Here is a 14,164-nt window from a genome sequence, read left to right on the forward strand (position 1 = left end):
TGCGTTGTTTCTTATATTTCCTTAACTAAATGTAAAATTATTTTTAATTGCACATTTAAAGGAGAACATTGGCAGGGCAAAGAAATGATGATCCTGGAAGAACATTTATACTGTATCGGCCATTAGATTTTAGGAAAATGATTTTGGTTTTAATTAGGCCAGAGGCTGACACCTTAAATAACATTGTTGGTTAGAGTTAACATGGTTCATGGTCAGGAATCTGAACGTAGCCCACAAATAATAATTTTTAATATAACTCATCTCACAATCAACCACACAGAACACCTTATACTATCCAGTTTTGCATTACTAGTACTAGTGTGCATTTGAATGTTTTTGTTTGTGAGGTAAAATATAGATGAAATATTGTTTCATTTTGCACAATTGATTAATAAAATAACATCTGTGTGTTCTTTAGGAGAACAAAGAGAGTGCTAAGAGGAAAGGTAAAATCACCTCTCCCCCTTGGCTGCTATTTTGTATGTGGTGTGAAAGGAGGGACATTGTTTGTCATATTCCTTTTCATCTGATGCTACTTTTTTTCTTCAATCTTTTTCATTTCCTGCTCCACAGCTGATTCTTTGTAGAAACACAAGAACAAAGGAAATGGGAGTTGGTGGTCCTGTAATGTGTGTGTGTGTGTGCAGTCTCTTATTTTGCAAATCCAGATGGTGTGGTAGAGACACTGGTGACAAACTGTTGGTCATATCAACAGATTTTTTATTCTATGCTACACTATTAATTGTTTATTAAAGGAATAGTTCAGCCAAAAATGAAAATTTGCTTAAGATTTACTCAGGTCATCCAAGATGTGGAGGAGTTTGTTTCTTCATCAGAACAGATTTGTAGAATTTTAGCATTAGAGTACATCACTTGTTCAGCAGTGGATCCCTTGCAGTGAATGGGTAATCAAAGTATCAACACTCGCAATGCCAGATTTATTAGACAAATATGTACAGATTAAGCACCGTTTACAAGTGAAAACAGTCTAAAACAGTTCTAAACAAAAATGGTGGTGCATTAAATTAGCAATGGTGGTGTAAATTAGCATGATAATATCATGTATAGGCGATCTTGCAGGCTGACGATAGGACCCAACACTACTGTATGTTTACTCACCCTCCATGCATCCTAGGTGTATATGACTTCGTTCTCTCAGATGAATGCAATTAGAGTTATATTAAAATTTATCCTGGCACTCCCAATGTCACAGCCCTGTGGACTGTTTTTGTTGGTTTCTCCCTCTTGTGCCCATATTTGGTTCTTCCTGCCCTCAGTGTGTCCTGATTAGTTAACTTGCTTCACCTGTTTGTGTATCATCAGCCACCCTTTATAAGTTGTTTCAGTTCAATGCTTTGTGTCCGGTCTTGTCTATTCACACGTGTCTTGCTGCCTGTTTGAATTGTCATTGTGGATTATATTAAAGACTTTTTGGATTTCACCTTCATCGTTGTGCAAGTTCGTCCATCTGACACGTGTTGTGACAGAAGACTAGACCTATAAAAGTAAGCGGCGTGCTACCCTGAGTTTTTTTTTGTTTGGCATTTGTCAGTTTTTGTTTTGGTTATGGATGACCCGGCCATCCTCACCCTTCTGCTGGAGCAGGGGGAACGCTCTCTCAAGGACCACACCACAGACTTTCTTTCTTGCCAACATGACACACTATCCGGAGGGGGTCCTCAAGAGAGCCTCGCCTCCTTTGTGGAGTGGGTGCCAGCCCCACTCCTGACCCAGAGCCCAGCCCAACAACACCCTGCGAGACGGAGCATCTGCCCGAGCCCACCGTGGACGGAGAGCCAAACTCCAGTGCGACCAACGAGCCATCGCCGAGAGGAGCGACAGAGCTGAGGATCGCCCTGGAGCATGAGCCCATCACGTCTGACCAGGTGCGAGAGCCAGCAACGCCGCTTGCAATGGAGGAACTATAAGTGGAGCACGAGGATGCCGATGAAGGCCCCGCCCACTGCACCTCTGCTGGGGGTGAGTTAAAGCTGGAACTGGGTCTAATAGACCTAATAAGTTTTGAGGAGGATGTATATGCAGACATGCCTCCTCTTATCCCGCCATCATCAGAACTGTCAATAAATCCTGAACCTTCTGTCTGCTCTGATCTGTCTGCCTGCTTGAATTTCCCACCCACCCTCCTTTTGTATCATCCACTCATTGCTACCTCAGCCACGCCACCTCTGTCTCCTGGCAGCCCCTTTGATCACCCTCAGCCCACCATCTGTGGGCCGCGGGTCTGCCATTCTCCATCGGCGTCGTGGCTGGAGGATCCTTCGTCTCCGCCTCAAGCCTCCGAGTCCTGGACTCTGCCTTGGCCCTCCGACCCTGTGGCTCCACCCCAGCTCCTGGCTCCCTCGTCTCCACCGTCGCCCGTCGGTCCACCAGCTTCACCGGGCTCTCTCGTCCCTCTGGCTCTGCCTTGGTCGGTCGTCGTCCCGCCATTGCCTCAGGACTCCACTCCTCCGGCTGGGCCTCGTCGCTCCATCCCACCGGCTCCGTTGGGCTCCTCCCTCCCTCCAGCACTACCTCAGTCCTCAGTCCTCTGTCACTCTGGTTCTGCCGCGGACCTCCGGATCTCCGCCTCCGCCTCGGTTGCCTGAGCCTTGGACTCTGCCTTGGCCCTCCGGATCCTCTGTGTCGCCTGGGCTCGTCGGCTCTCTGTTTCCACCTCGGGCTCCGCCTCCACCTGCTCCGCCGCATTCAGTTCAATGCTTTGTGTCCAGTCTCGTCTATTCACATGTGTCTTGCTTCCTGTTTGAATCGTTATTGTGAATTATATTAAAGACTTATTTTGGATTTCACCTTCATCGTTGTGCGAGTTTGTCTGTCTGACACGTTGTGACACCCAAGCTTTAGAATGGCATAGACGGGTGTTTCTCCTCATCAGTCCAAAACAAGTCCAATAACATGCATCCATCCATAATAAAAAGTACCTCTCACAGCTCCAGGGGTTTAACAAAGGCCTCTTGTAGCAAAAGAAAAATATCCATATTTAAAACGTATGAATCACTTTAAGTCTAGCTTGCGCTAACAGTTGTACAGGGAACCTGCTTCTATGACAAGGGGCGTGGCAGTACTGAAACACTGTCTAAGCTGTTCGCCAGTCGCAAGGCAGTGGGACAGCTAACCAATCACAACACAATTAATTTTTCAGAAAGGGGGGCCTTCATTAAACCTGGAACTAATCGAGCCATTTGTGCCAGGCTGGGAGAAATGCATTGTAATAATGTAAATTATGTTAAAAATAATGTGTTTTTCGAACCACCAAGCATTAAAGCATGTTCTAGTACACCCCCAAAACAAAATCAAGACTTTGTAAAAGAGCATAGTAGGACCTCTTTAATGATGAATTAGTTTCTTACAAACACACAGCTTTTCACTTTACAAGACGTAAATTGATGGATTGGTGTGGTGTGGATTATTGTGATGTTTTTTTAATCAACTGTTTCTGATGGCACTCATTCACTGCAGAGGACAAAATACTTTTAGATGAAGAAGCAAACTCATTGTGGATTGCCTGAGAGTTGAGTAGATTTTAAGCAAATTATAATTTTAGATTGAGCTATTCCTTTAATATCAGTACGGACAAAACAACACATGCATACAAAGACATGGCATCATCTCATATTTCTTGTGTAACAAAACTAATACAGATGTTTAAAGGGTATATTATTGTTTTAGAAATAGGATTGTTCTAGTTCATTGCTCTAGTTCAAGGTTTATTGTGCCTTTAGCATGTTGATAAAAACATTAATTTATGTTACTACTGTGTATTGTTAGCAATCTTATAATGGGTGTTATTGAGCAACTGACTGATTTCCAATGTAGTTGAAACTTTTCAAAGTTTACTTTTTAAATTTGATTGATTGATTTAGGATATCCAGGGAGTGTATGCCCACTTTTGGATTAAATGGATAAAATTTGAGAACAAAGTATCAATACATTTATTATACTTTGCCTTCTTTTTAGTAATGGGCCTCTCAAGGGGTTTCTCAAAGGAAATTCCCACTGGCCAAAACATCTTCGTATCTTGTCTCATGATGCACCAGTAGCGTGGAATTACTGGCATTCACACACCACTCCATCACCCTCAAACAGATGGTGTTGTGGTGTATTTTAATCACACACTCAAGTCCATGCTCAACACATTTGTCTCAGACACTGAGACAAAATTTCACCGAGCAAGTGAAATTGCGAATGAGCCTTTAGCTTGACAGACGGTTGAAAATTTGAAGAGTGAGGTTCAAATGGCTTTGTTGAAAAAAAAAAAAAAGAAAAAAAGAAAAGAAGAAAAAAAGAATAGAGTTTCAAGAGAAGAAGGTAAAAAGCAATACAAAACAAATAATGTACAGGTTATGTTGTCATTCCTTTGCTCTCTAACTGAATGCAATGTTATAATAGGCCTAGTTATTGAACCCTTTAACTGTCACTGTCCCCTCAGTGGGACGCCTAAGTTTACTTCACCATATTACAAATAAATCTAATCATGACAAACTACACATCGTTGGAAAGGTCTAAGACTCCTAAATAGATATTTCACCATATTTTGTTGTTACAAATTATGTTATGCAGGTAACGTAATGATTAATATATGTCAAGAGTGCAACTTAAAAAATCTACATCATAACATGTACTTCTGACCTTTGATACAAAAGACTTTCTTCATTGCCTTTTTCCCTATCATGCTTAAGAAATCATAAGAAATTATATATCAGCTTAAAACTTAAAATCTTAAAATTCATCCTTTAAAAGGCATTTTAAAATTGGACATTGCATCACCATGGAAAATGTACATCAAAATCATAATACAAAATGTTTTCATTCATGAATTATAAAAATTAAGTCTGAATAGTGCATGTTTATGTATGTGTTCAAAAATGGGAGTGAGAGTTAAAGGGTTAATAATAACATTAACAGTGAAGCATGCATCTAACTCTAGGGGGGTTATATCACCAAAATAAGTCTTTATGTTAAGAATTAATAGTCCAAAACTGTAAAAGGTTAGCCTTTAAATTAAAATAATAATAACAACAACAACAATAATAAAAATAATAATAATTATTATGATCATTATTATCATCATCATCATCATCATCATTAATAATAATATAATAATTTAACCTAAATAATAATAAATATGAATATGATAATAATACGTATTAATAAAATAATAATAAATATTAATAATAATTGATAATAATAATTATTATTGTTATTACTATTGTTATTATTACATTTAGGTTACATATGCATTTTGTATAAGCTTTTATCCAAAAAGACTTACAAAAGAGGAACAATTATGTCCAAAGTCAGTCATAACACAACTGCAGGTTTATTATACAATAATAATAAAGTGCTAAGATTATCACAAATGAACACAGGATTTTGACACACATTTTCTTATTAAATCGTTGTATTCCACCTCCATATAGCGAAACAATCGGTTATTTTCATTAAAAAAATACAATTTAAATACTTTTTAACCTCAAACGCTTGTCTTGTCTTGCTCTGCCTGAACTCTGTATATTCTGCCTCAAGAAAGTTGAAAAACTCCCACCCATATTTTCTCCCTCAACTTCAAAAATCATTTCAAAATCATCCTACATCACTAAAGAAGTGCTGACCCAGTCTTTGCAAAGTGAACATGCAAAGAAGATCAAACACCCTTACAGCGCCGGCCTGTCCAACAGGTGATACAGGCGGTCGCCTAGGGCCCGCAACCAAGGTTGTCAATTGGATTTTTGGGTGCATTTAGGTGTGTTCCGTTTTTAAAATCAAAGTTCCGCAAGAACTATAAAGCACAGACAGCTCTGGATGCGCTTTCAACTCGCTCTTGCAGTACTTTAATGTCATCCACCGATTGGTGTGTCCAGCGCAACTTAAAGCTGCGTGCACCTTACATAACTAAGGTAACGCGCACCAGTGCTGTACAGTGCGGCATATGTGTTGAACGTATGAAATCAGTCTGTGCATTCAAATTTACCTCAGTAGAACGCGTGCATGGATTTTGCATGGGTTTGAGTCTGTTTACAAACCTTTTGTCTATTGAGAACGACATGATTAATGACATGATTTTGCTCCAAATTCATTTAATAACATCAGTCAAGTTTTTGAAATAACTTCCTTTTTTGGTCTGACATGGTTTCACATCACAGAATGAGGCAAAATCATTATTTCATATATTATTCTATAAAGTGATAAAGACTGTTGATTAGCATTGCTTTGCATATTCATATAAGTCGCAATCGTACAGATTTTTAAAATTATTTTTTATTTAGTAATAACAATAATCAGAATTAGTCATACTGATAAAAACAATGCTTTGGCCAAATTGTGCAGTCCTACACACAGGCACAACAAACTCAGATTTCAGATTTTGTTGTTACGGTTTCGATTTTGGAAATCACTTAATATTGCCTCTCAGAATAGTCTCTCGAAATTAAGTCTTATTACACATTTATGCTATTTTTAAATTATTTGACAAGAAAGAATGATAGAGAGATTAAAGTGAAGTTGTGGTAGAAATGAATGTCTTTCCAGGGCTGGAAAAAATGATTTTTTGACTGCTATATACATAATATTTATTGCTGTAGTATTTTTTTTTTTTTTTGATGCCCATGATCACAGACAGATTTGTCATATAAGGAAAAATTGAGCCACATTTAGCATGTTACTATAAATAATTACAAACCCTGATCCAATGTAATTCAATTTTTTTTTCATGTGACCATCAATCAATAGCCTCCATTTCTTATAATTTATGAATATTAAGGCCTATGTTTATTTTTTTATGCTCTGTTTATTGTTTAGTTTTTGTGTATACTTTACTCAGTCTTATTTGCTTATATATATATATATATTAATATATAATATATAATATATATATAGTTTTTGTGTATACTTTACTCAGTCTTATTTGCTTAAATATACATATATATACATATATATATATATATATATATACACTATATTGCCAAAAGTATTCGCTCACCCATCCAAATAAACGGAATCAGGTGTTCCAATCACTTCCATGGCCACAGGTGTATAAAATCAAGCACCTAGGCATGCAGACTGTTTTTACAAACATTTGTGAAAGAATGCGTCGCTCTCAGGAGCTCAGTGAATTCCAGCGTGGAACTGTGATAGGATGCCACCTGTGCAACAAGTCCAGTCGTGAAATTTCCTCACTCCTAAATATTCCACAGTCAATTGTCAGCTGTATTATAAGAACGTGGAAGCGTTTGGGAACGACAGCAACTCAGCCACAAAGTGGTAGGCCACGTAAACTATCGGAGCGGATGCTGACCCCGCTCCGATAGTGCGAAGAGGTTGCCAACTTTCTGCAGAGTCAATCGCTACAGACCTCCAAACTTCATGTGGCCTTCAGATTAGCTCAAGAACAGTGCGCAGAGAGCTTCATGGAATGGGTTTCCATGGCCGAGCAGCTGCATCCAAGCCATACATCACCAAGTGCAATGCAGTGGTGTAAAGCACGCCGCCACTGGACTCTAGAGCAGTGGAGACGCGTTCTCTGGAGTGACGAATCGTGCTTCTCTATTTGGCAATCTGATGGACAAGTCTGGGTTTGGCGGTTGCCAGGAGAACGGTACTTGTCTCACTGCATTGTGCCAAGTGTAAAGTTTGGTGGAGGGGGATTATGGTGTGGGGTTGTTTTTCTGAAGCCGCATTTAAACTGCATTTTGGAAGTTCAAACTCGGGGCACCATTAAAGTCTACTATATGATGAAAAATCCTGAAATGTCTTCCTCAAAAAACATCATTTATTTATGACTGAAAGACATGAACATCTTGGATGACAAAGGGGTGAGTAAATTATCAGTAATTTTTTTGCTCTGGAAGTAAACTTCTCCTTTAAGACAATTTGATGTAGGCCTATTTTACATAATAATATGCAATAAAAAAATATACAATATGTTTGTTAACACATAGGCTACCTGGGAGCTTGCTGCTCTTCTAAAATGAATCCGTGAGCACAGTTTACAAGCCCATGGGAACGGATTGCAAACAGTTTAAAAATTTGTGATTAAAAATTTATTCTCCTAAGTGAGGTCCCAGGCTCCATAGGATTCCATTTTGTTATGCAGGTTTATGCAATGTTAGAAAAGAGTGGAGTTCCAGACCGCGTCAGTAAGAAACTTGGTCCCTTGTTCACTTTATTGTACCACAGATTCGTTTACAAACAAGGAATTTAAGAAAGATTGAATCTAAAAGATGACGCTGTGTGGTGCCGACTATATTAGATCCAACAGTAATGACACAACACACATGTGTGAGTAACTTTTATTGTGTGGTCACAATTGCTTTGTCTGTTATTAAAGATCGTTTGATATGTACTGAATATTTATGCATTTTTAGCCTAAACCACATCAGCGTCCATCTATGAGGAACGTACGCTGTCAAACATACACCATAAAGTACAACATAAAGTGTTAGCCAATATATATATAAATTTATTTATTTTTTCCTCATTTTGACAAATCCAGGTCTGTATTACTTATAGTACTGTATTAGTAGTCAACCAAAAGACTCCCCACCTGCACTGTCAGAGATATTTTAAGAAATAATAAGATGCAATTTAAGAAGCCTGCCACCGACAATAAGGATTGTACACCTTTCATGGTGGTGTTCTATTTTTCCGTAACACCTCTCAGCTAAGGTGTCCTTGGTCCCAAACCCCAGTGCTGTTCTTTTAGATTAATGACCGAACAGGTACTTCATCTGTCAGTGAACATACACACACACCTGACACGCAGTCTAATACAATGATGCTGTTGTCTATTCAGTATCATGGAAGTCATGCATGCATTTCACAGATTTCACACCCTAATTGCTATGCTCTAGTTCTCTGTTTCTCTGTCTCTCTCTGTCTTTTGTAGACACACACACACACACACATATCTACTGACAGATATACTGGGGTCTGGGGGTTTGGATCTATATATAGACATGCTGGGTGTCTGATAGCCAGTATAAAGGCAGAGCTGTTCATGGCTGACCCGCTAACACATGTCAGCTCTCTTAAAAACATGCTCTACCATGCTCTCCATGTTCATACAAAGGAAATCACAGAGATTATATGGATATACTGAACATATGATATTTATTGGACTTAAACACTTGCAGTTTTATGATCCTTGAGTCTGTAGAGAAGGTTTGTCCTCAATTTCTTTCTCAGGTGAAGTTTGTTTCCATACCCCAGAGTGTGTATGAAAGGCACCTTCAGCTGGCAGGCTGCAGGCTGGGGGTGGGGTTGTGGTGTTAACGATGAGTTATTTTCAACCAGAACAAAACTGCCTCTGCTGAAACACCCTGATTTGTGTCTCAAGGAGAAAAATACTGTCCCAGTGCCATGCATATATCTCATGTCCCCCTGACATTCTCCTTTATACGTGAAGTCTTCGAAATTGTATTGGACATGCAATCTTTATTAACATAACAAATAAGTTGTGAAAAAGTCGCCATTCATTTTAAAGGTATAAAACTGAATAACGTCATTACTATTCTCAAGTGGCCTATTTTGAGAAGAAGTAGCCTATTTTGTGCTGTAAATTCCATTCCATTCCAAATTGAATTGCTGAATACTTCGACTCAATTATGAGATATTTTTAGCCATGGGAGAAAAAAATCGACATAGATAACATTTTATAAGTTCCAAACATCATAATGGATTTTGTTGTCCCAGATATTCAAATTTTATTTGTATAGCGCTTTTCACGATACATATCGTTGCAAAGCAACTTAGGTATACTAAGGGATGTGTTCAGAACTATGATATTTCGAAGGATCTCTCAATCATTCTTCCAGTAACATTAATAAACTATTTGTTCAAAGTTAAGTGGTCTTTAATAATGATCCCAAATCAATAAAAAACGTTGTAACAACTTTGAAAATTTATTAAAAACAAAAAACTGAAATGATTCCATTGCATAAGTATTCATACCCCTTTTTGGGACACTTGAAACTTAGCTCAGAAGCATTCATATCACTTGTAGATGTAACTACACTTCGAGTGGAGTTAATCTGTGGCACAAACCTCTCAATAAAAGGTCTAACAGCTAAAAATGCATATCAGAGCAAAAACCAAGCCCTGAGGTCAAACAACCTGCCTGGAGAGCTCAGAGACAGAACTGCATTGAGGCATAGATCTAGGGAAGAGCTCAAAAGAAATTCTGCTGCATTGAAGGTTCACAGAAGCATGTAGCCTCCACAATCCATAATGGAATAAGTCTGGAACAACTACGACTCTTCCTAAAGCTGGCCTCCTGGCCAAACTGAGCAATTGATTGAGAAGGGCCTTGGTTAGGTGACCAAGATGTTGATGGTCACTCTAATTGAGCTCCATGATCATATATGGAGATGGGAGAAACTTACAGAAGGACAAACATCACTGCAACTCTCCACTAGTCTAGTCTTTATGGCGGTGTGGCCAAACTCAATCCTCTCCTCATGAAAACCCACTTGGAATTTGCAACAAAGCACCTAAAGAATTCTCAGATTGTGAGAAACAAGATTGTCTGGTCTGATGAACCTCAATTCCAAGCATCATGTATGGAGGAAACCTGGGCTTTAACCCAATCAAACATTTCTGGAGAAAACTGAAAATATCTGCCAGCCCCCATCCAAGCTGACAGAGCTTGAGAGGTGAAGAGGTGAGGAGAAGAATGGCAGATAATTGCCAAATGCAGATGTGCAAAGCTTGTTGCATCATACCAAAAAGACTTGAGGCTATAAAGGTTGTTCGACTACTGAGTTAAGGGTATGGATACTTATGCATTGTACTTATTTCAGTTTTTAAATTTCAATAAATTTGCAGAATTGTCACAAATCTGTTTGCTTTGTCATTATGGTGTATGGAGTGTAGATTGATGTGGAAAAAAATGTTAAATTATTTAAAGCATTCTAACATAAGGCTGCAACATAACCCCCATAAGGAGTATGAAGACTATCGCAAAACACTGTACATACTGGAAAGTTTCAGAAGTGACAACTGCATTTAGCTACTTAATAAAAACTTTATTAACAGTCTAAATAAACAATAACAGTGCAATAGTGTGAATAATTAATAAAGCCGGTCACACTTTATTTTAAGGTCTAATTTTCGCTATTAACAAAGCATATACTATGACTTTTGCCTCAATAAACTCTTAAATAATCTGCTTATTAATAGTAAGGTAGTTGTTAAATTTAGATATTGGGTAGGATTAGGGATGCAGAATATGATCATGCAGAATATGTGCTTCATAAGCAGTGAAAAACAGCCAAAATGTTAATAATAGGTATGCTAAAATGCAACTAATTAATATTCATAATTGTTCCCTATATTAAAGTGTTACCATAAAGCCATGATGTTAATATTAAGTTAAAAGATTAACTAGTAATAATAATGTTTACATGAAATTCAAATTTAAAATAATTAAACAATTCTGTATGAACTATAAATTAGTACATTAACCAGCAGAATGATTAATATTGTTCAAAACTAAGCATTTCCCAAGTTCACATGTCCATCTACTCCTTGAAAGCAATAATGAGATTGGTAAGGGTAAAAACATTTGACTTGCTGTCTGTAAATGAAGGGCTCATGCTAGACTTTACCAGCGCTATAATTTCCTCCGGGCTACTTAAAGTCTATTCCAAGTTCATTTATAGCAGAGATTAAAAATAAAATTGCAGGGGGAAATCATGTTCTCAGTCATATCAGTATTGACACTGCACTGATGGGGCTTGACATACTCTCTCAGAATCAGTCAATCAATCAATCAGTCCCTTTTTGAGGGGGGCACAGCGATCTGGTAAGGGTGTATTTTGGTCACCTAACATTTTTTTTTTTTTTTTTTTTTTTTCCGTACAGTGTACCATCAAACTCAAATTGTAGAAAAACTAATGCTGCACTCCAGATCTCCAATATCAGTGTATAAAGAAATAAAACTATTTTTCTATAAGAAGAACCACTATGTCAAAAAGTGTGGAGGTGGTAATATTTCAGCCTCTTTATTTAAAGGCTTCGTATTAAAATTTGTAAAATTCCTAAAGAAGTCACAACCTAAATTTCAAGACAGGATTTTAGTAGAAACCTCCCAGACAAAGTCACATACTTGAATTAAACACAAATGACACAACTCCATTACCTCTCCAAAGCAGCAGCCTTTGAGTAATACACTTTTCCTCTGGGGAGGCTGAAGGATTAGGTTTCTGTGTGCGCAATAAAGAGCTGTCGGTACACAGGACCTTGAAGACAACCACAGATCATCTCTCTTCAGAGGAATATACAGTTGATATATACGATTCTCGTCTGGGCAATTATTTATTTTCCATTATGGATCATTTGGCAGAGAATAACTTGACAGCAGAGATTCTGGAATACCCAGTGTGCTCAGAATGGAAGGAAAATCCTGAAGGATCCACGTTTCATCTAGCACACATACTGCTAGTTTTGGGATTTATGGGAGGCAGCGGCTTTTATGGATTACTGTACATGTTCAGCTTTTTAACGCTTGGGTTTTTCTGCTATTCGATCTGGGCATGGTCCGATCCCTGCACGACTGATTCGTTTTCATGGACTTTCGCGCTTTTCGCTTTCTGTTTGGCACAAGTTGTTCATGTGTCCTATCGATTGCGCAGCGTCACTTTTGATAAGGAGCTCCAGGATCTCTATGACTACATGTTCAAAAAGCTTGGAGTATCCTTAACATATTTTGGAAAAATCGTGGAGTGTTGTGAGGGCGATATCTATACTATAGATAAAGACCACTGCTTCGCCGTGGAGGGTAAAACCTCCATCGACAAACTGTCAGTGCTTATCTCAGGCAGGTGAGTAAATGGAGTTTTTATAACTAATAATATGTCTTACTATGTGCGCTTTAGGGCAAACAAGCACTGGCTTTGTCTAAAATAGGATACGAGTGACGGTGAACGGGGAGTTTTTGCACTACATCTATCCATTTCAGTTCCTGGACTCTCCAGAGTGGGATTCCCTCAGACCTTCAGAGGAAGGGGTTTTTCAGGTGAATAATTTGTGAATAAATTGTGTTTGTGTTCTCACTGTAAAATCTGTAATGAGACAACTTGTATATTTCCAGGTAACGTTACGTGCAGATAACCGGTGCAGGTACGTTGCGTGGAGACGAAAGAAACTCTATCTGCTGTTTGCGCAGCACCGCTACATCGCTAAGATCTTCGCGCTGCTGGTGCGCAATGACATCGCGGAGAAACTCTTCTCTCTGAACGACAAGGCTTTCGACATCCGCGGGTTCCGCTATGATCTCCGGTTACCAAGCTTCTGTCACGGACCAGAGCCAGAAATAGAAAACACAAGTGAATCCCGGCCAGTGCTGGGACAGAGTGAAACCAAACCGCCAGAAAGAGACTCATGAGAAACGCACGCTCCAGATTTCTGTAGTTTTAACTGATGGTGATAAATTGTCATGCATTGTTTTATTCTTTTATATTTGACATATTTTCCCCAAATATTTTTGTCTTTGTTGTATTTAATTGTAGTGACCTGAAGTCAGTGTTTTTTCAGCACGAAAATTCCCTAAATGTTCAGAAGATGAAGTGGTTTTCAGTATAATATATATAAACTGTCGTAACACTGTATAGGCATATATTTTTGGAAACGTTTGAATGAATGAGATATTAACTATTTAGCTACTGATCAGAATCAAGCCCTCACATGAAGACTGTTTCATCTATCTGTCATCAACATCCTACATCATCTAATAGAACAATCAACCTGAAATGTTACCCATATTGCCTATGTGTATAATTTGTTTGCTTTACACAAAAACTAATAATCACACTTGATTTTGAAAAATCAATCAATCTTATAGAGTGCTAGAATCAACTATGGAGGAGTAAGGCAATCATTTCAGAAGCGCAGGGGACATTATATGCAGGATAATAAAATCAAATAAAATTTGACAAGAACTCAAGAGTTAAACTGTGTCAGAACAAATTAATCTTGATAATGAAAACTTTGATGAAAATGACCAATTTTTTGGTCCCAAGTTGTTATCAATTTTACTGGTGTAGAATGTTTTCGTATAATATGTCTTTTGCTATCCTCACTTATTAATTAACCATAGTGTCCTGGACCCACTAATAAAAAATATCAAAAATTACGTCTGGTGTCTAAATTT

At 38.2% G+C, this 14,164-nt stretch overlaps 1 protein-coding gene across 1 annotated transcript; it reads left to right on the forward strand.

Moving 5' to 3' along the window:
* Positions 1-12,216: 12,216 nt before the first annotated feature.
* popdc3 (popeye domain containing 3) lies at positions 12,217-14,114 on the forward strand. Its single transcript, XM_051130614.1, has 3 exons — positions 12,217-12,836; positions 12,922-13,030; positions 13,106-14,114. The coding sequence occupies exons 1-3, from the start codon at positions 12,343-12,345 to the stop codon at positions 13,397-13,399; spliced, it is 897 nt and encodes a 298-aa protein (XP_050986571.1). The 5' UTR covers positions 12,217-12,342; the 3' UTR covers positions 13,400-14,114.
* The last annotated feature ends 50 nt before the right edge of the window (positions 14,115-14,164 follow it).

This window comes from Labeo rohita, chromosome 16 (genome assembly GCF_022985175.1).
Source record: "Labeo rohita strain BAU-BD-2019 chromosome 16, IGBB_LRoh.1.0, whole genome shotgun sequence".
NCBI lineage: Eukaryota > Metazoa > Chordata > Actinopteri > Cypriniformes > Cyprinidae > Labeo > Labeo rohita.

What these genes read in the sequence shown, in the direction of transcription:
- popdc3 (XM_051130614.1), top strand. Translation starts at nt 12,343, where the DNA reads ATGGATCATTTGGCAGAGAATAACTTGACAGCAGAGATTCTGGAATAC. An exon ending in TCAGTGCTTATCTCAGGCAG is followed by an intron (nt 12,837 to 12,921) that starts GTGAGTAAATGG and finishes TGTCTAAAATAG; the next exon opens with GATACGAGTGACGGTGAACG. An exon ending in CAGAGGAAGGGGTTTTTCAG is followed by an intron (nt 13,031 to 13,105) that starts GTGAATAATTTG and finishes GTATATTTCCAG; the next exon opens with GTAACGTTACGTGCAGATAA.